Raw genomic sequence first — 23622 nt, forward strand, 5'->3', positions numbered from 1 at the left:
TTCACAAAGTTATATTTAATTATAAGTTTCATTTAAAAGTATATTCATACAATTGAAGAATTTTTTGTACTAGGTATGTACAGTAGAGCATCGATTATCCGACTTAATTGGGGACTGGGGTTGGTCGGATAACCGAAAAGTATGAAAAAATACATTATTAGTATAGTGTATTAGGCCTGGTTTAAATACTAGCCTCTCTTTCATGGTCGAACCAGTGCTGCCAGCTAAAACATGCAAAAATTTAACAAAAATAATATTAAAGTAGCAAGACATAACCAAATATTGTAGCGCCACATCACTAGCGGACATTTGAATTTGCCGACTAGAACGCGGTCGGTTAACCGATAAGTCGGTTAATCGGGGTCAGATAATCGATGCTCTACTGTATATTCATCACACATTTTGTTTTACCAAGTAAGTTTTTCTGATAATTTTAATTTTAGCCCTTATATCGTGGCTAGTGATTCAAAAATTTATTTTAAAAAAGTTTTGGCTCGAGACCATATAATGAAAAAAGAAAACATTATTAAAAGAGAAAGACCAATGCCTAAATTAAATATAAATACGTCGACAAAAAATTTCGACATTTTGACGATAAAATTTATGACGAATGACGATTCTTTCGTAAAATTGAAGCAATTTGGAAATCAAAGCGGAATAGAATTTAACATTGGTAGACAATATAAAATAAATATTGAAAATTATAACAAGATAATTACGATTAATAGATATATCTAAATTAATAGACGTTATATGTTTTTTCTCAAAGCGAGAATTGGCATTTAGAGGGCATAGGAAATTTATTGAATCTAATAACGGAGGTAATTATATTGAACTTTCTTATTTATTAAGTACGTCAGATAATCTATTAAAAATACAGTTAAAGAAGTGTACGGTTTTTACTGGCTTATCGAACAAACGAATACGAACTGGTCCTGACGCTCAATTAATTGATTGCCCCTGTAAGTCGGCTTCTTACAGAAACAGCTTCACTATCATCAAATGTCACGGCACGCCACTGATTCCACCGACTATCCAAACGCCATTGTCAAACTTCTAGGCTTACAGAAATGCGGCACTGAACGTCCGACGTACACATTTTCGCGTTTAAAACTTCGGCCTCAACCTCGCTAATATGTTAAGCTAACAGTGGGTTATGTAAAAAAAGGTGTTGTTTTACAGATGTTGCTGTCAAAGAGCTTTATGACTTCTCATACTTCACTGAGCCCCAACTACATCTTCCAAATGATCATATATAGACTCAGTACCGTATGTTGACCGATTAATTATCACATATTTTGGTCTAAATTTGATTAAATCGCCAACTAATCTTATAAAATCCTTTTTTACCTTTCCACATCATTAGTAAAAAAGTACACGAAAGTAATATTAAGGTCGTTATAAATACTCTTAAACATTAAAATCCGTTAGCTATTTACCTAGAGGGGCTCCCGGGCGGTCTCATTCCTGTTCTTAAACAAAAGAACAAACCGGGTGAATATAATTCGACTGACCGTTCTTTCTTTCATTCTAGTGCCTTCTATTCGGAGTCATCGGACGTCGTTTTCAGGTAAGTCCCGTTCATTTTTCGTTAGTCCAGTGTCGGATATCCGTCGTGTATCGGGATTAGCTACCTAATTATTACTAAATTAATATCGGAAAGCGTCAGCGTCGGGAAGGTGGGTTCGCTATCGGCCATGGCGAGTATTTGGATAACAAAGTTAGAGGAAAAGTTCGCAGAGCTTTTAAAAGAAGCAAAGGCGTCCCTCGACCAGTCTAAGAACTTTAGCCGGACCCTAAAAGACAAGATATTCGACGATTTAGACGAGGTACCGGTATCTTCGATCAATTAAAACTATCCCTGTTGAATCTGGCGAACAGGAATAAATTACTACAGATCCAGCTCGAATCCACCGGGACTGTAGCCGGCTCGGGCAGCCAGCAGTCCCCGAATTCGTCGAAACAGACGTACGCCAAAGCTGTAAAAAAGCCGCCTCGTCCTCCAACGATAGAGTCGTGCTGATCTATCCCAAGGAAGAGGATAAGCACTCGCAAGTTGTCGACAGACCGTGTATAATCGAGTGAATCGACGAGCGCTCGAACTTGCTAAGTTTCTCTGCCTTCGCACTTCGCATACAAGTATTGAACCTTAATACTTGCATGAAATTGCACAATACACAACCACCATTTTATTTGCACCATGCGCAAGTCTATAAAGTTACATTAGATCTATCAGATTAAAGAATTTGAAGCTTATCTCATACAAGAAGTTAATTATAGTCTACCTTTCAGTTATCGTATCCTTATTAATTATTACCATGCAGGAGCACCCGTACATTGGGGCACGTACCCACCCCTTTTCGTCTCGGTTGCCCTTTTCCTAATCTCCAAGAGGGCCTCCAAACATCAGAAAATTCGTGACTTCTAGCCTAATCTGCAAATATAAACTAATGAACAATATTTGTCCATTGACCCATGAAACTTTTATTATATGTTGACCAAAACCCTATTTCTTGTTTTCGAGGCAAAGTTAGTCCTTAGTGCAACCAGCGCTAAATCGTGGGAGCGCTGATCCGATGTTGATTCAGCGTTCAAAGCTTCTTGTGTAATGTACGAGACCCTTTTTTTTATAGCTTGTGCCTCCTTTTTCATTGTCTGAAGGTGCCGCTGTCACCGTGTAAATTCGCTTGTACTGTAACCCCATGTCTTGCCCCCGTACAACATGCTTTTCCTATTAGCAAAAGAGATGTGCCGGTCATCTAACACCTTTCGGGAAAAAATTTTTGAATTGAAATAACATGACTTTCGGTTTGCATCGGAAGTTCTTATATAGTTAATTGGGATCACCTGCCCTTAAGGTTTCCATATTTGATCTCGTCTTTCATCTATCTGACTCCGTTCTCGGGATTAAGGAAAGGCAGACAGTTGGTATAATAAAGTATATTTGTATTAAATATTGTTTTAAATCACAGATCCTCCGGAGTCATAGGCTGACACCCTAATCGCTCGGCCATCCGTCCATCGTTGCGCCTCTACAACTACCAGTGGTAGACTAGTAATGAACGGACCGACGGCGCAGAGTTTTTCGGGTTTCCTTCAAGTATGTAACACCCGTATAGGGGCTAGTTTTCGCATAGATATTCTCTCGGAGCAATCTGCCAAGGCACTCTTCCCTATAAGGCCGATAGATCACTCATGTATTATGTTACCTTATCCCGTCAATCCAATTATTTTCATCAGTGTCTCCAATCTCGATCTTTTTTTAAGTTACTCATTCTTTTACTCACACTTTATTTCATGCTTATCTTGGGTTTTGCTAGGCCTGTTATGGGAGCGGCCGGGTAGTGAAAAAAGGTATCCGATATATCTGGGACAGACCAATTGTAAAATATTCTCGAGTTACCAGGACTCGAATTCAGATCTTCTAGAGCGGAAAGGTGACGCCTCGGCCGTTAGACCTTCTAATGACGACTAATGGCGATATCCGTAAATCCAACGAGTCATTACTAAAAATCGAAGATAGCGTACAATCATACTATTAATTAAATCATGGATTTCGCAAGTGTTTTAGGTGACAAAATCTAATATTTAATGGCATTATTAGAAAACGCACAAATAAATTTGAGGGAACCTTCTAAATTTATACTCACGTGTAATACGATTTTTGAACTCTTCGATAAGCCCGAATCGGAAATTATAAACAGCGGCAGAGATCGATCAATCAGTCGATTCGCGTACAGTACATTGTTCTAAGATTACGCGCCGAACCTTGGCGGGAGTGGCCAGGACGGAAAACGCGGTCCCACCCGAACTATTGGAATTCGAACCCGAATCTTAGCCGCTGCGAGCCGATCTTTACCGCTAACCATCAATCGACTTCACTTAAACCGAGTACCGCTACGTCATAATAAAACATCGTGGCTTCCACTTTCGCACTTCGTATCATTTGCATATTAATTAATTAATTAATTAGGCTTAAAAAAACGTAAAAATACCATCGATTTCGTCACCAAAAAAAAAAATATGCACGGAACGCCAATCGGAATTTTCCGAAACACGTCAGAGTAGTGTTCGGCTTAAAACAAATAAACCTTTACGTATAAATAAATGAACATTGTCGTTTGGAATAAACGAAGGGGCACTAAAAATAGATTTGGGAGAAAAAATTACGCCTAACAAATTCTATCGACGGAGGAGGCAGAAGAAGAAACTACGCAGACGGATGGCAACACCAGAGGGATTCTCGTCGTCTAGGTTCTACTGGTGACAAATCGAGTCTCTTCGGAGTAGGCGAGAATTAAATTGTTTTATCAGTTACGGAAGTGTAGTCGCGCTTTGGCTAATTGTCTATCGTCGTAAGTTGCGATGGAAGAACACAGATCGTAAGGATCGCCGGCAAAGGTAGTTGTTTGTCTTTCCACCAACAATCCGTCTCCTCCCCGTGATCAATTGAATTTCCAGCGAATTATGCGGTTTCCTATGCATTTTTCTATCCATTCCGACGAAAGTCTTCTCTTTCTTTATTAGGCCTAATCTAACTGCAGGTGAGGAAAATCGACTTGTCAAATGGGATTTTTGACGGTTTCATCTGGTACTTTGCTGGCCTCTATTAAATGACAGGCGCTTCTTATCTTATGCCCGTGTACCAAATTTAATTAAAATGCTAATGTTTTAGTCGTCCCTAGAAGACGGATACAATTTGAGGAAGAATATAGAAGTAGAACCACAGTTTCCTGTGTGTTTGTTCGACGTCCAACTCCCTCGTCCTTCCTTTTTTTTTTTTTTTACATCTGTTAGTTCCTTTTTTTATTTATAAACTGTAAAATCCACAATTTTTATTATTGTTTTTAAATCAAGTTTCCATCTTTCTCTACCTTATTTATTTTTTTCTATTGTGACACTGTCAAATTGTGTGTTTTCATTGTTGATGCCGGGTTTAATTTCTTTTGTGTGGGGCGAAACCCAAAATTTTTTTCCCTTTTTATAGATCTAAAGACGCACGACAAAATTCCACGGAAAATATTGCATAAATGTGAACGAGAAAACGGATAAATATTTGGTAAACGCGAATCTTGTGACGACGCATTTGGTATTTATTTGACACTAATAATAATAGTCGAAAGGTGTCGCGTGTTTATTTACCGTCTCTGCTAGATTTCCGTCGTTTTGGTGCCGTAGATTTGGCGGTATTTGCGTGCTTCTTGCCCCGTTGCTTCGTGGTGTGTCGCGTGGGTACGCCGCCGGACCGTCCGAATGTAAACGCGTTATAATAAGAGTAAAGGCGATAAAACCTGTACCTTCTGTCTTTGATTATTATATATGTAGCCAAAAATCGGAGAGCGGTATTTGACGATTCGAATTTTGTCGATTTGACGCGTAATCGAGCTTGCCGTTTGACGGTGGAAAATTGTAATAGACCGAATTCTGAATATTTTATTTCCTTAATTGTAAATTAAATCTGTAAATGTGACTTGTATAAACATTTTAGACATATCCTAATAAAGTAAACACCAGTCTGATTAACAATCCATTTGTTTTAATTACTTAAAACTTTATTGAGACATTCAATAGTCGCTCGATCTGTTTCGATGTTTATCGAATTCGTGTGTTACGTCGGAGATAATTTGTCAAAAGTCGCATTCTCGAAAAGTTATTTAACGATCGAAGGCCGGTCTAGTTATTTATATTAAGTTTTTAGTTATTTATAATTATTGATGTCGATTCCGAGTACCGTAATCTTTCTTACGGACAATTAAGAAACTTTTGTGTTAGAGAAGAGAGATTTAAAATTTAATACAAAGTCTTTGTTCTGTTCTTATGTAAATATACAATGTATGTACCTAAACGTGAAATCTAGTTGACTCTTAAATATTCTGATCTTTCTATTTGGTTAAAAATATACTTATTAATAATACTGGAGGAATAGATTTATTGATTCCTAATAAAGATTAATTTCTTGATTTGTTTCTTTATTGGCGGCTTATGTGTACTTTGAGAAGTCGTTTACTCGCGACTAAATTATAAATGATTTTTAAAATTATTTTTATAATTTTAAATCATGACAAATATATAATAATAATAATAATAATAATAATAATGAATTTCATACGGTAGATCGATTTGGCATTACTTAAAAATCGGGTTTATGGATGATCAAGATCGTAAATTTTATTACAATATAAATATAATTAATTACAAAAAGTTAAAGGAGAATTATGTATATTTTGTAAATAAAATTTTAAAAGATAATATCTTTATTTCGTATGCTGCTATTATTTTAATAAAAATATTTCTTAAAATATCACTAAAATCGCCTTTTACGGAAATGAAACAATCCGAGATGAGTGCCAAGCAGATATTTATCTGTATAGATTATATTTTTTAAAGTTATTTATTTCTTTAATGTTACGGCTATGGGTATTTACGTAGAGAGATTACAAAGGTAAATGCAATAAGTTTTGACAGATTTATACTGAATCCTTTTGTTGTATTAGTAATAGTTCAGAAAATAGCTTCAACAATTATTTTAAGGAAACAGTTGTATAATAAATAAATGCTAGTGAATGATTTATATTACGTATCTAATGTAAGAAATTTTACCATTGAATGGAATTAACAGTAAATTTAAATGTTATAAATTGACGAAGTAATTCATTTGTGTTCTACAGGATATTTACGGGCTTGCTAAACGACGTATATGATATGTAAGATGCATTGGGATAATTTAACCAAGTGATCATTGCATAATTTTAAATGTACGGAATTTTCATAAATGTATTTGTTGCCATTTGAATGAATTTTGAATACAAAGCTAAACCTAATGTTTTTAATGATAAAATGTCTGAAAGTTTGTTTTTTTTTTTGATAGAATACAAATCCTTTTGTTAGCAGTAACAAAAGGATTTGTATTCTATCAAATTTGTATAACAATAGAGATATTTTCTATTTCTATATATCTCTATTTGTATTTCTATATATTCTCTATTTGTATAACAATAGAGATATAAAGGATAATTTGTCATCTCTATCTAAAGTCTTATAGGATAATAAAAAAAAAAGTTTTTGTTAGCCAAAAGGTTTCTTCCATAATGATAATAAGTTCATCATAATTAGAAATATACTTATTTGAAATAACATTTAAACAAACAAGAAAATGAAGCCATTATCAATCAGCTAAAGTATTTTTAATAGAATTTAGGAACTTTTAATTTAAAATTCTGAAATTCAATGCTGTATACCAAATGTTTTTTCAGTGTTTGTTTTTTTTTTTTTTTTTAATCTTTGGCCCCTTTTGAGCTTAATATTTTTCTTTCCATCCCGTTAAACGTCATTACGTATTATGTCAGTCAAATACACTATAGCTCCCTCTACCGCTATTACCTCGAGGCACCCAGATTGGAGATTACCGGAAGTGCTGCCATCTTGGAACCATAGGTAACATTAACCGTTACTTTTTAAAATACTTAACTTTAGCTCACACTAGATTTTATGCCAGTTTCTGGGGTGAACAAATGGTGGTGCTAAATTGAAATTTTACAGTATATGCACTCTATATATCTACATTCGCGTTTAAACATTAAACATTGCTTGATAAAAAATGAAAATGACATGCTTTGGGTACACATGTAAGATTCAACGTTCTCATATCTTTGTTTACAAGAAACAAATGTGCGTATATTGTCTGATAGCAAACATTTTAGGTTCAAAGTTTACTTATCAAATTTACTTTTGTATTTTATTTAAACATGATTTTGTTAATTTACATACCTTTTTTCTATTAATTTACTTATTTAAGTTTGATCATTTACATATAATTTTAATATTTTATTTTGACTGTGGCCCCTCCATAGAGTTTGCTCCGGCTCCCCGAAAGTTGATTTTTGGTCTGTCGCTCTCTTGAAATGTTCTGTGGCTCCTGGTTGAGAAACAATGCTCTATCCTACCTGATACTTAGAAACATTTCCTAAAATTATTTTTAAATTTAATATTTTGTCTCTTTTATAAAGATTTGGGTTTTGCTATATATAATTATGCATAATACCAACATGTATTAACACTTAATATATATGTAATGATATTATCGTGCGTAGTTCTTTTATGTAATAAAAATTCACAAAACTGAAACTATGTAAAAAAACATTTGGTTAAATTATCTTGACATATCTTGTACGTTGTACATAGGTTCCTCTGCTATCTGAAAGCACAGTGTTCTAATTAAATCTTTTACAAGCCAAAGTGGCATAAATCAAAGAAGCAATTAATTTACTTTGGAAAAATTTTTGAGCATTTCCAAACCAAAAAGTTGCCTATCAAAGCGTATCAAATAACAGGTTTTTTTCCCCTGTGATATATTATTTGGAGACAAGGGGCATCAGAACTATGTAGTGTTTTGAAATCTGTAGAAAAAGCGAGAAAGTTTCAGTTAAAGATTGTTTTTAATAGTATACTATTAAAAATTATGGACAGTTTAAGATTTGAATTGAGTCAAATTGTTCAGTTCTTCCCCTTTCAATTGTGCAAATGACTGTGAAAGATCTACAACCGAATTTGGGAAGAGAAATGCGGTTTTAGCAAGCTGCTGCTTTACCACATTTCGTCGTGACTACGGGTATGCCTTTAAACCGGGAATTCGGCAACAGGCAGATAGGTTGAAGAGGACTCATTCAATAGCCCTCTTATTCATCCGAATCACACACCTCTTGACAACTTTCTGTGGGAGTATGTGAAGGAAAAAGTGATGTTCCTACCAGCTACTACATAGAAAATGAGTCCAAGAATATGCAAACTCTCTGCTACAATGACTATTGAAATATGCAGATTTAGTGTTGAAAAGACAATAGATAAATACAAAACAAAACCAAAAAAATTAATGTTTAGAAATAGAATAAATAAATGATTGGAACAGAGTAAACATTTAGCAATGTACGGTCAACAAGTTGGACATTTAATAAAATAAACACAGATAAAATAGTGTAATTATTGCATTTTTGCTAGTTACATCTGGTCAATGGTTTGAATCAATTCAAGGCTTTAACTGTCCGTGACTTTTAATAAGTACGTTATACAAAATGCTTTAGATGGAAGTTTTTTTTTTTCACGGGATCCTAAAATATATACTTTTTCTCTAGGATTCCATTTGAAGTTTTCTCCCCCATAAAAGAGGATGAGGAGCAGTATGATTTTAACAAAGCTCCTTAGAAAACAAAGAATTAAAACAAAAAGAGTGTCTTTGTTGATTAAGTTTGTAACACTTTACACACGATGCTCGTAAATTAAAAAATTCAACATTAATATTTTGTTTTTATTCAGTCTTGATAATACGAGTAAATTGTCTTATTATTGAATGGTAACTTGGATTTTTTATATATTTATTTTATATAAAAGTATTTAAATTAACATTACAATGACTTAAATAGTCAGAAATTTTCATTTTTAGTTTATTTATTACCATGAAATGAGAGTGAATTTTAATAGACGTCATTGATAATACCATCCGACATGTAATATTGTGAAATATATTATAACTAATCTAAAAAATAAAATTTATGAAGTCTGCAAAGTCTAGTATTTTTTTTATATATATTGAAAAACCAGGATTGAAAGAGATTATTATATTTACCCAAATATATATATATATTATTTTTAAGTCGGTCTGTATTACATTATAACAAATTACATTGCAATCTAATAAACAGAAACTTGATATTTTAAACAGCTTCAATCTAATTAATCTGATATTAAATTGAAAGATTTTTTTGTTTTAGTAGAATACCAGGAATTGCATCTAGTTATCTGATAACTAGAACATGTGTAGTCTTTTTTTTTTTGTGTGTGTGTGTGTGACGAAAGAAGGATAATCTGATTCATTATTGCATTTTTTGCGTTAACTGATCATTGAATAATCATAGAATTAGAATATCTGAACGTCTTATTATCCAAACAAATCTTTCATTTTTTTTTTAGTTTACTTCTTGACGTTTTGATAACGTGAAATTCGTCCGTGTAATGAAAAAAGAAGCAGTTTTAATGCATCATTTTAGAACTTAAGACATTCGTTCAAAATAAATATTTTAAGTTTAAATTTTCAAAATTAGAAAGGAAATCTTTCAAATTTAGTTCAATGTCAGTTGATAAAGATCTAGAATGTTTCAGGATCAAATTTAAAGAGAAATACATCAAGGAGCTTGAATGGTTGCTATTAAAACAACAGACAAAGAAGGGATAAATGGAGAACTTTACGATAATAGAACTTACACAATTCCATATTTTATTAAAACGTTTTTACATAGAAAACCCTTGGAATGTAAAAATGGGCTTTATTGGATGGGGATAAATTTTTGTAATAAATTTTATAATTGATTAGCCTATATATTACAAAGATATTAGTCATGAATACAATTTTTATCAATATAAGAAAATTCCAAAAGATATTTGAAATGTTTAACATTTCCATATTTAATTATACACATATAAGTAGATAATATGTAATAATAGTACTCAATAGAATAAAATAGAAAGAATTGGACACGAATATGTGACCACAAATCCAATTTGGTATAATAAACAATTACTTTTGCATATAAATGAATATATTCAAACAACCCAGATAATCCATAGCTGTATTACACACCAAATGGCCCGTTGATAGCTATTTGATTATGTATTTCTGACTTTATATTTCAAACTCACAGCATCTAAATACCGTACTGTTTCAACTACCTTTGTTCCAAGCTTAATTGATTTAGTCCTGAGTTTAAAATATGTACAATTATTTTCAACTTCTCTTGTGGATTTAAGAAAGCATTGCTTAACAATACGACTTATAATATATAATAAGAAAGTCATAAGCTAGTAATTTCAATAGTGTTAGTTTTAAGTAATAATCATCTTTAAAACTACAGATTTATAGCAGAATCAAATTGGAACCTTTACTTCAGTTTTAATCAGTAATATTCATTTAAAAGAAAATTTTTATCCTTAAACAATTTACAAAATGTAACTTTTCCAATAGCAAGAAAATCATTCGTAAACCATTCTTATTCTATGATGATACTAAACACACTTATAGACATCCATTAAAATTTCGAAATTTTTCTTTAAAAAAGTGGTTCTGAAACAATGGAAACTTTTCTTATGAGTGTGTCTGAAATAATACACGAATTTCCTTTTTAAAAAAATTTAAATTTGAACATAATTGAAATTTTTTAACAGACGTCAAACATCTTTTTATATAAATACAGTAAAATTCTGATTATCGGAACTAATTGGGGCTAGAAGTGGTTTGGATAAACAAAAATTTAGATAACCAAACTCCAAACTGTAAGTGCTAGGAAAAAAGTTTACACGAATGCATTGTCAAGCTAATGAAATAAAAATTGCAAACAAAAGTTGTAGAACAATTCTTTATCGAAAGAAACAATTGCTTATTTTACTTGACACAAAGGTAGAACTTCACTTCTTTTCTGCTAGATCTCTGTTTGCTAATTCTGCTAGATTTCTTCTCGTTGAAGAAAAGCAGTTGAGTAGAAGCCACTGATTGCTCATCATACCGTGTCATTGTTTCTAACAGAGCAAATGTATTACATGCATTGGACCTGCTTTATGTTGTCTTTGCTTTTATTGTCCATTTTGTTTTTACATGTTTACTAAGTTCACTCTCACATGCTACAGTTTCATTGTCAATTGAGACTCGAGACATTAATATCTGCATCAGTCGTCGGTCATTTATATTAGTCGTCATCACCATTGATCTTTGGATGTGAGCATCCAGAGTTTAATAGAAACAAGTTATCAATTCACTGACTTCATTTTGAGTAGTTTCTGTATCTACAGATCTGAACAGAGCATATTCTGACCCTTCTTTAGATTGTCTGTTGTCAATGACTCAAGCTTCAGCTAACATGTAACAGCAGTCCTTTAGTAAATTTTCAGTAAAAACAATAACACTTTCTTTGTCATTTTCTTCCAAGGGTAAAAATATAGAATTTGTTTCCTGTACATTCTATTTACTTTCTTATTGATCTATTCGTTGAACTAATACTGTTATGTTTAGTGGAAAATATATCACCTCAAATTCATTGTCAATTGACTTTAACACACAGCTGATGGATGAAATAGTACATTATCAAGTAACACAAAAATTTTGATTATTTTTCTTAGTTTTTGTGATGCCTTTTAGTATTTAGTATATCATTCACAAAAAAGATTGACGTTCATTCATGCATTTTTTTGTGTCTTGTATAAACAGTAGATATGCAGGCAGCATTTTTAAAACAATGAAGTTTTTTAGACTTCAATCAATAACAATGACAATTCTTGAGTACCAATGGCTTTTTCACAAACTACTAATGCAGTGATTTGCTCTTTGCTAATTTTAAAACCAGAAGTTGTGAATTCCTGTTGTAAAACCAGTGACTTTTAGAGTAGTGTTTGGACCAGTTTATTTCTGTTTTGTCCACATTGTAGATCTCATCTTTCAAACATTCCTTGCTTTTCTTTAAGTTTCGTGAACTTTTCTTGAATTTGTTGGCAGTTGTGTTATTTCAGATGACTACTTTCCTTCAATGTGGAGTTTTCTTATTCTTTGTCATGATGAAGTTTGGGCCATCATTGCTAAGTTTGAAGTCAGGAGCCCTTAAGCGACTATATATGTGTAGTATGTTTTCACACAAAGAGCCCAGTATTGGGGTTCCATTGCTTCTTTGAAGGAACTACAAATGAACTGCATGGTCAATTGTTGTTTCATTTGCATCTCTCGTCAATTTTTCTTTTATTTGATCATCATCAGAGTCAAATCTTGCAGCAATTCTAAGATGGCTTTTATGGCTGATATCTTTACCTTTCTTACATTATACTTGTAACTTTTAGCTAAAAGAAACTCCACTTTCTACTTTGTTTAAATGGTTTAATTAGCTTTAGTTTTGATTCTGCTGTCAGCATTTTAAACTTCCTTTTAGATATCATAAGAGCACTTCCAAAAATGACTGCCACAATATCTGTAAACAAAACACAAAAGTACTCTTTCCTTCTATGATTTTCAAGCATCTCTTTTCATCGTGGTCTTCTTGTTATCATTCTGCAAATGTCTCGCTTGTCAGTAGTGTTACCACTCATCCGGTTTTCACCCGGACAGTCCAGGAATTGACTCACTGTCTGGTTGAACTATTAATTTTGTCCGGGAATTTCGTAGAAATTGTGAAATTACGATGAAACAAAGTTCTTGCAAATATTTTTATAAATTTACACCATTTGAACAGCGAAAGACCTCACACTCATTGAAACTCATCCGCCATTCCGCCATGCTACTCTGTTTACGCCGACGTATGACACGTGATCTGCCTCTCGACCTTTTTTTTTTTTTTTTTTCTTGTACTGTATGGAGCTAAATTATCTGTTCTTTCTTTCTTAATTTAGGTTACATACGTTACTCCTATGCAAGTCCCTAACTGTAACTGATTTAAAACGACATGCACGTTATTCTTCGCATTGTAAAATGAAATTGTGCATGCATTGGGAACTTTCGTTCGAACAAACCTGACCTGCCGTTTGGGTCAGCGATTTTGTAAAGATGGCAACACTACTTGTCAGCAAGGTGTATCTTCTTATATTCCTTGCTTTCTTTGTGTGTTGCGCATCTCTAATTTCTTTTAGAAGCTTCTAAGAGTGGACGACTTTGTTTAGTTACCTATGTTTACAGGCGTGGTGATATAGGAGTGACCACAGCCTGGGACACTTGTTGAGAACTTTTTGTGTGGAAAGAGAAAGACTACTCAGTTTGATTGATCGGTATTCAGATAATTGGAGTTCTGCTATAAATAATAAATCATAAATTCCACTAAAATTAAATGTTACATTCAGATATGCTGATATTAATTAATAAAATTGGATTTCTGAAAATGTTTATGCAGATTTAGAAGGTTCAATTTATGACGAAGTATTAAAACCTTTAGGAAAATATAATTGCTAAAATGAATGAAAAAATTATAAAACGATAAGTAAAGGAAAAATTTTGACGTGGATGTAAAAAGTGAAATTCTGTTAGTGTTTTGGTGATACTGTATTCCAAAAAGTAAAAAAAAAAAATTCTTAATGTTGTTAAATTATAAGATATGTCTTGGATAGTTAAAACAAAAAGTAATTAAAACACTACACATATGCCACCTTATAAAATGCAGCCGTGTTTTATTCGGTTATGAACGTACCGAATAAACATGTCCGATTATACGTACCGAATTATACGTACCGAATTATACATACTGAATAAACACGGCTGCATTTTATAAGGTGGCATATGTGTAGTGTTTTAATACGATATGCAGTCTACGACGAGTCAAAAAGTAATTGTTCTGGAAATTATTAAATGTTTACTACTAATTAATTAGTAAATTTGTAAATGTGACTTAGAAATGTTGCAGTTTCTTAAATTAAAAATTAATTCATATTAATTAAGATGTAAACCAATAAAAACACTACAAATCCGGGAAGGAATATTTATTAAATAAATACATTCTAAAAAAGAACAAGAAATGGAACATACATTTCAAAAACAAAGAAAAGAAAGTCCAACTTCAAAAACGATCCTTAAAATTCACTCACTTCTATGTCTTTTACTGGTGTGCGTCTTCCAACCAACAATAAAGCAGTTGCAAACGTTTCTGAACCGTTACGGCTCTTCTTCGGGCATTTTGACTAGATAAAAGGCATAGAAGTAAGTGAATTTTAAAGTACTCCGGTGTAGAAATTCTATAATTTGTTTAAAAACGATCCTTCTTTACGAATCGTTTTGTCGATTTTAATGTACGGTTTTTTGTGAGATACTTAAGATTTAAATTTTGATACGGATGAAAAAAAATCATCATCCAGATTGGAATTTAAACTCGTAATTTTTGCATATGTCTTTTCATTCAGCTTGATTATATATTTCAACAGACTAGATTAAAATATCTTATGCTTTAAAAATTTAAACTGAAAAATGTTACGTGAATTAAATTATCTATATTTCAAATACTAATGCCTCCTATTAATAATTTTATAATTAAGTAGGTAATTAATCCGTTCCATGTGTTTACTACAAAACATATTTCACTTTCAGAACACGCGTATGTTATATTCCCGTTGTCGTCGACTTGTAAATATTTGTAAAATGATAAGAACTCGAAACTAAGAGATGCTTAGCGATAAGAAATTGTACTGAAGCATGCCATTGTAATTGTACTGACTCTAAATATAAAAAAAGTAGTTCGTGAATGTTTTATATTGTGATTTTAATATTTATAAAAGTAGAATTGGTAGTGAAGCATTTTTTTTTTTAATTTGGAGATTTTTAAAATGTGATGAATATTGTATGATCCAAGAATAGATTTTAATCATGTGGTCACTATTTAAAATGAATGAGAATTATCAATCATCATCATTATTAATTAACTGTAATATTGATCTCTATTGGTTAGTAAAATTTTAGATTTTTTTTTTTACTTTTATAATCCATTATAGCCTAAGCTAAGTTTTATTTATATCACAATGAAAACCGTTTTCATCAAACCCCATGAGAGTATCAAATGTTCGTATTTGAAGTTAAAAAAAAAATATTAAAGCATATTTGGATATAATTTAAAATTTAGCAAAAATGTAATGATATAAATATCCTATGTATGTTCTTTTATCAACTAATGAATGTCTTTTATTTGGTGGAATGTGCATCTCTATGGTAACGATTGGGTTGTTCAGAAAGTAATTTCGTTTTTTTATTACTAGAGGAATTAGATGTATTTTTACCATCCAATTTGATTTTAAACCGCGTTTTCGTTATATAATTTGACAGTTGACATTTTAAGGCTTATTTGTAAGAAATTTTGTTCGATTCTGTACAATTGTTTTTTTTTCGGTGACCCATCAAATATGGAAAATCGAAAGCATATTTTGCTTTTTTATAACTAAAAAACTCAAAATGCTGCTCGAACAAGAAAAAAATCGTGGTACATGTATGGAGAAGATGTGTTGAGAGAAAGACAGTGCCAAAACTGGTTTACAAAATTGCGTTCTGGCAATTTTAATATTGAAGATACACCACATTCTGGATGGCCATTTGAAGCCAATGAAAACAAAATAAAGGTATCGATTGAAGCAATCTGCCGTATAACAACACGTGAAATCACTACAAGATTATATCTGTTAAATTGAACTGTTTATTATTACTTAAAACGAATTTGTTTCGTTTCAAAGCTCGATATGTGGGTTCCACATGTTATTAAAGGGAGATGCTCTCTATGGTGGAATTTTAAAGGAATTTTTTTTTTAGCTTTTACCAGACAATTTAACAATTGATTCGAAAGCATACTGCCGTCGAGTAAACAAATTGAGTAATATCATCAAACAGAAAAGGCCAGAATTGATCAACAAACAAAGTGTAGTGTTTTACCATGATAATGCCAAATTTCACACAAGTTTGGTAACTCGTCAGAAACTGTTATAGCTTAGATGGGATGTGCTATCACACCAACTGTATTCGCCAGATCGGGCTCACTCAGATTATTATTTGTTCCGGTCTATACAAACTTTTTTTAACTGTAAGACATTTACTTGAAATGACTATGTCAAAAATCACTTGGATCAGTTTTTGTAAACAATGATCAAAACTTTTATGAATGTGAAATCATGCTACTACCAGAAACAATGACAACAGGTATTTGACCAAAATGGTCAATATATAATTCAATAAAATATTTATTTATTATAAGAATATTGCGTTTATTTTTCTATGGAAACAGCGAAATTACTTTCCGAACAACCCAATATTTTAAATTCATATTTTAGACATCATTTATTGCAGGAAAAAGTACAAATGAAAGGAGGTTCTAGTACCCTGTTGGACCACTCCTAGCGTGAATACATGATGTGATAAGGCCAGGCACGGAGGCATACAGGTGCTGTATGGTGTCCGGTGGTATCTGTCCACAGTTGCCGTAAGTGGTCCTCTAGTTCAGCCAAACTCAGGCTGTCCAACTTGGCGTCCCAGGTGATCCCAGACGTGTTCGATCGGTGACAAATCGGGACCAGACAAGTCGGGGAAGTGTGGCAATGTGGCAGAGGCAGTCCTGTGACAACCTTTCTGTGCATAGTTGAGCATTGTCTTGTAGGAAAATGGCTCTTGGGAACCCTGTCATCAGGGTCAATACACGTGGCTGCAGGATGTCACTAACATATGGCTGGGCTGTCATGTTTCCTTGGATAACTACTAGAGGTGACTTCTTGTATGTGATGACATCCCAGCTGTGGGGGCTGTGTGCTGCTCCAAAGTGTAGGCAGGATTGAGGCGTTCCTTACGGGGCCTCCAGATACGAACATGACCATCGTCAGTGCCCAAATTGAATCTGGATTCATTGCTGTAGATGACTCAGTTTATTTTCCATTGTTATTCACTCCCATTGGGATTGACACCACTCCAAATGGAAGCAACAGTGGATAGTGTCAATGGGCAGCACATGTAATGGCTGTTGATACCAAATATTCCTCATCCAGGCACCTTGAAGTTGAATGGACAAATGCTCAAAACAATGGACAATGGCTCGGATGGCACCACTTATGTCTGGATGGTGGACAACAATACAGTTGGCTGTGTGCATGCTTGTTGAATGACCAGCAGTCCTCTCGGACTAGTGGTCTGCCGAGGGCATCCTGAGCCTGGGTGCCATGTATGCGAGCTCTCTCTCTCGTCCACTGGTCCCAACACCACCTTAACGTTGTCAGAATGGTCTAGATGGTGGGCTATTCAGCGAGATGGCCATCTGGCATCTCTCAACCAGATGATCTTTTCCCTCTCAAACTTTGTTAGTTGTTCACATGCATTTCAATTGTGACATAAAGGCATCTCTAGTGATACAGCATCCCTCTGCGACAGGTAAACAATAGAAAGGATGCCTTTGTGTACTTTTTTTATATGCCAGTTTAACACCCTTATGTAATACCAACAGAGGGTGCAGTTTAACACCCTCTGTTGGTATTACACAATGAGCCATCATACTATTCATTTCCATATCTGCTTGTGATTTATCTGCATGCCAAGTTTTGTAGCAATATGAGAACTCATTTTTGGTGCACTAATTTTTATGGTAATGAGTGTGTGTTGTTTTTGTATTTTAGTATTTTATTAGTTTTTAGCTGAGGGGCTTATTATTCATAGGCGGAAGGAAATTACTGTCAATCAGTACTTCCTGTTGTAGATGAAATAAATAATTATGACATTTTAGTTTTTTTCTGTTTAGTATAGTTGGTTTTTTTCACAGAAATGTAGTGATGAGAAAAAAATATTTTCTTTCTTATTTGATAAATCATAGTACATTATGATAATATTTTTGCAGTGTATTTTAGTTAACTTTAATCTGAATCATAGCATTGGAAGTAACTGAGATTTTTTATTGTAAGTGAATCAAAGAAGAAAAATTATTAAAAATATAAAATTATATTTGAAAATTGAAACTATTAACTGGAAGAAAAATCACGAGGAAACAAAACATTTAAGTTCCAACAGTTTACTTAAGTTTAATATGGCTAATATTTTTGGTTGTATGTAATGACAATCATCAGGTAGTTATATGAACAATATGTACAGTACTTAAATGAATTTGGAACTTCTGTTCAAAAAATGGAACATATAGTATGATTGGTCAGAATTGAAATGAATACTGTTTACATAGAAAAAATTACTTCATTGTATACAAAACCAAGATTTACATAACATTTACTATAACGTTACATGTTAAAGTACAGTAAACAGACTACACAGAAAAGAAAGACACGCCATTTTCTCCTACAGAATTTTGTAAAACATTCTTCAGGTACACAAAATAGCATTAGTGTCTTAGCCAATTTGTAAATTTCCAATTGCTCCATGTATTTTAGGTCATGAGATTATGTATACATCTCAATATCTTGGTTCTTTGGAAGTTAACTTCCATAAGCTGATAGACAGTCACTGGATTACCTTTTTTATGGTTAGCTCATGTTTGATCTTGGTTCCAAGGAAACAGGAGGTGGCTCCTCAGTCAGTGTTGAACCCGTAGTCTATGACTGAAACACAGTATATCCCAGTACAGGTACTCCTCACTTTACGACTGAGTTCCATTCAGGCGACTACGTCGTTAAGCAAATTGGTCGATAAGCAAGGAGCTTGTGCCGGGAATGTAGGATCATTGTAAAATTATACAAATTATACAACAAACTTCAAATTTATTCATAAAAAAACTATTGTAGTATGCTATTTGCCTATTATAGTACTATAAGACTATTATAGTACGTGCAAGCCTATTATAGTACGCTTAGTGCGCCTATCACCATTTGCCACTGACCGACACTCAAGCTGATAAAGGGGATTCCTTGAATTGCAGGTCAAAACTCGATTGGTCATAAGTGCGAGTGGTCGTTAAGCAGATAGGTCATAAAGTGAGGGAGTACCTGTATATGCTGCAGGTTGATTGGATGTTTATCGTTCCTAAGAAGCATATAAACCATGGATTTCTTCTACAACACACACATTGATGATTCATAGTCTTAGCTATATGTTGATGCAAGGATCTCAGTGCACTGTTGTATTATCCTCAACTTGTCACCTTCAGGTTATTTAATGTGCCATAACATTTACGTATTAAGCATGCCACAATATTGCCCGAATACTCATGCTCACGCACCTACTTCTTAATGTAATCTAATTCATTCTCTGTCAATGTTGTAGGAACAATAGGTATAAGCTCATTTAACAAAAGCTTGGAAGGTCATAACTTTAAAATGGCAGTTGTTGTGGAATTTTTTCAGAATAAAGAGAAGGCTGTGGCTAGGTTTTCTGTATATCTTAGTGGAAATCTGTCAGTCTTGGAAAGTGATCTCTATGTGTAAAAAAAAGTGCTATATGTTAGCTTTGCCTGTTCAAGGCAGAACGTTAGGCCATAATGGTTGTTGATTTTACATGAAAAGCTCTGTAGATCAAGTTTCCTGTGTCATATTATGAGAGAATCATCTATATATCTGGTATACAAGACTGTGTTGAATGTAAGTAAAAAGACAGCTTGTTGTAAGGCTCTTACAACCTCAGTCTGTATATCTAGACAGTGTATTCTCCCCCTACTTTCCTTCCTTCCTTCTCAGGCTATGCCTTTCGGTGCAGCCTGGATCTATCAACTATCTATCTAGACCAGTGGTTCCCAACCTTTTCTAGGATGCAGAACACTTTTGTGAGTAATTTTCTTTAGCGGAACACTTAGTTAAGTTAATATGAAATACATAAGCTTGTCATCAGTTATTTTATTAGAATTGAGCAGTTATAATTCAAAATCTCTACTCATATTATTAACACCAATTCTAAGACAGGAAAAAATATACCTAAATAACTTTAATGGGAAACTTGTGCCTGATGTTTTTTACATATTTCATTCAGTTTTTATCATTGCCTTTATCTTATTCGAAACAGTAGTACACTCCATAAGTACGAGTCGTACATATATATTTAAGTTTATGAAAATTTTATGATTTTAATTTTTTGATACTCGGCGGCTCGAATACGATTGTACACTTTCCGATTTGCGACTAAATCTGCGGAACACTTGGGAGATGCTTACGGAACACCAGTGTTCCGCGGAACACCGGTTGGGAACCACTGATCTAGACAGTGTAATTATGTAGCCATAATTGTATTTAAGAATAGGAATTTAAATAAATAGAAAATTAATCATTACTTTCATTTTATATGTTTAAATTCTTATTCCTGAATCTGAATTAGTATATAATTAGTTTAATTTGTTTGCATTAAATTTTCCTATTGGATTAAAAGTGCGATTTACTTAATCTGTTCAAATTGCTGCTTGGTTACGTGAACGTATGTTAAAGAAAAAAATGGACGAGAGATTGAAAACATTCAAGATGCAAATGAAATACATTTTGGTGATTTACTTTGTGTTTAATTAGTCAAAATAAAATTGAACTATTGTTGGTTAGGAATGTCCTAATTAAAATTTTGATATTACTGTTGGACTTACTATCAAGATTCCTTCAAATAGTGAATAGCAGTATACCAAAATGTCAGATATCGATATTGTAAACATATATCGATTTTGGTTCGGGCGCGTTTTTTTATGCAGTGCTCGAGAAGCGCTTTACAGCTAATCTTCTGAAACCCGTTTCTAAATGGCCAACACTGCTTGTGTTGGCCATTTAGCCATTTCGCTACACTTTCGCTGCATAAAAAACGCGCCCTTTGATATACAGTCAAACCTGTTTTTATGCGCTCTTTTTATGTGCGATTTTTATTTGTGCGATTTTTTTAATGCGAATTTTTAATTTGTGCGGTATAGTTGGCGACTAGTCTCGTGCGATTCGTCGTGTCTCACGTTGATTTATTATAGCTAAATAAACTTATTATAGCATAAATGCACTTATTATAGTAATATTATTGCATGAATATGCGAAAAATGAAATAATTTACTTTTTAAGTCAACAAAACACCACCTGGACAAAAATATGTAAAACAGACGATAGACCAGACGATGCAGTCAAGTGCTGACATCTGTTGTCAATAAATTCTATTTCGTACGGTTTTGAGTTATTTTCTATGTGAGACTTTTTTTATGCAGTCCCTGTTGACCGCATAAAAAAATTATTTTTTTAATTGTGTTGCGAAAACTATTATTTACAGCCATTCGTGAAGTTTCGTGAGATTTTTTTTTAATGCGGTCCCTATCCCCCGCATAAAAACAGGTTTGACTGTATTGCTTATCAGGACAGCACTATTACTAATCACTTCAACAAACGACGAAGATACTTATGTTATTATTTTAATTTTCATTTATTTAATAATAGTTTATTATAAATACATTCGACTACCTGTTCTTTTTGTGAATAAAAATGATTTTTTTCAATGTTATATGTATACGTAAGATAGCTATACTTTAACTTAATGATTTTACTTTACTTAATAAATGTTAACTTTTCTAATATGTTTATTTTTATAATAATTCAAATAATGTTAAATAAATAATGATGAATTTTGTAAAATAATGACGAATGTTTACGAAATAATGATAAATGTTTACTTTTTGATATTTCAGAAAAGTAACTACTGATCCCAATTTACAATCAGTTGTCTCTCTGTTACTGATCGGTAGATTTTATAGTCGGCTGCCTGCTTATTCTGCATGCTCTTAATTAATTTGTCATGGAAGGTTCAGAAGATGGAAATAAGAGGCCTGGTACTAGGTAAATAGTTTTTGTAAAGTTAAAAATTATAAACAATTTAAATGAAAAATTTAATCTATAAACATAATTTAAACTTCTATAAAATGATTTATTTAAAATTTTGTAATAAAGTAATTTTGAAGTTATCTATCATATTCTTCAAAGCATTTGACATGAAATAAGCAAATATTTTTGATTTACAAAGTTCTATTTGATGATTTTTTTCTTTCACTGTATTAAAAATATTTTTAATTCTTATTTAAGTACATACTGAAATGTTAACTTGATAAAAACATATAAAAAATATAATTAAACATTTATTTAAATTAATGTTTTCTTTAGTAAAGGTTTTTATGTAATGTTTTGATCAATTTTACTTAAATGTAAATTATTTTTTACACTTTTTTTGTGATGATTTCATCAGATAGTCATTTTTGTTGTATTTATTATATCAATCAAATTTTGAAACTACAGTAGAGAACCGAAAATCGGAATCAGTTGGGGACTGGGGTTGTTCGGATTAGTGATTTGTTCCGATTACCGATTATGTACGAAAAAAATACATTAACCTGTCCGATGTTCAAATTTTTTCTCCGTCTCGTGTCGCTTCGTGTTGAATTTTCGTCGATTTTAAGCCTAACGAAAATTTTTATAATAATAATCGAGGCTATCGTATCGTTAAAAATTATTTCTGCATTTTGTACAAACAAAATAAATATATTGAAGAATATAAAAACATGAAAATTATACTTTAGAAGTAAATTTAGTATCAAAAACGTTTGATTCAGCACGACACAGTCCGACTGAAAATCGTTCCGATTACCGGCAATTCTGATTACTGGGGTTCCGATTAACGAGTCTCTACTATACTATATCTTGGAGTTAAGCTGAATTGCTTCCCCCAGCATGGTGTGTGTGTTAGTAGTGAGGTTGAGGCCGAAGTTTTAAATGCGAAAATGTGTACGTCGGACATTCGGCGCCACTTTCCTGTAAGCCTAGAAGTTTGACAATGGCGTTTGGAAAGTCGGTGGAATCATGCTTGACATTCCAAATGCCAATGTCAAACTTCTAGGCTTATGGGAAAGCGGCGCCAAATGTCCGACATATACGTTTCACGTTTAAAACTTTGGCCTCAACCTCGCTAGTGTACATACAGTCAAACCTGTCTATAGTGAAAACCTGTCATTAACGGAATATTTCTTTGGTCCCTTAAATTTTTGGCAAAAAGTAATGTAAATTAACCTGCATATAGCAGAACCTGTCCAACGTGGAAATGGAAAGGAAAATTGGGCCATATAATGGAAAAATCTGTATCTTTATCCAATTTAACACAAATTTAGCAAGAAATTTACAAGCCTAGCACGTATAAATTATAAAATCAAAAAATACACATACCCATACAGA

The 23622-nt window shown here is 32.9% G+C and overlaps 1 protein-coding gene across 1 annotated transcript in view; it reads left to right on the plus strand.

The window, feature by feature from the left end:
• The first annotated feature begins 4222 nt into the window (after window positions 1-4222).
• Window positions 4223-23622, plus strand: part of krz (beta-arrestin protein kurtz) — a 50125-nt gene continuing 30725 nt past the window's right edge. The window contains exons 1-2 of the mRNA XM_067266192.1: window positions 4223-4401; window positions 22092-22239. Coding sequence (XP_067122293.1) covers window positions 22199-22239 — 41 coding nt within the window. The 5' untranslated portion in view covers window positions 4223-4401; window positions 22092-22198. The remainder of the gene's footprint in view (window positions 4402-22091; window positions 22240-23622) is intronic.

The sequence above is a fragment of the Centruroides vittatus genome, unplaced genomic scaffold (assembly GCF_030686945.1).
Source record: "Centruroides vittatus isolate TY-2023 unplaced genomic scaffold, ASM3068694v2 contig_2682, whole genome shotgun sequence".
Taxonomy (NCBI): domain Eukaryota; kingdom Metazoa; phylum Arthropoda; class Arachnida; order Scorpiones; family Buthidae; genus Centruroides; species Centruroides vittatus.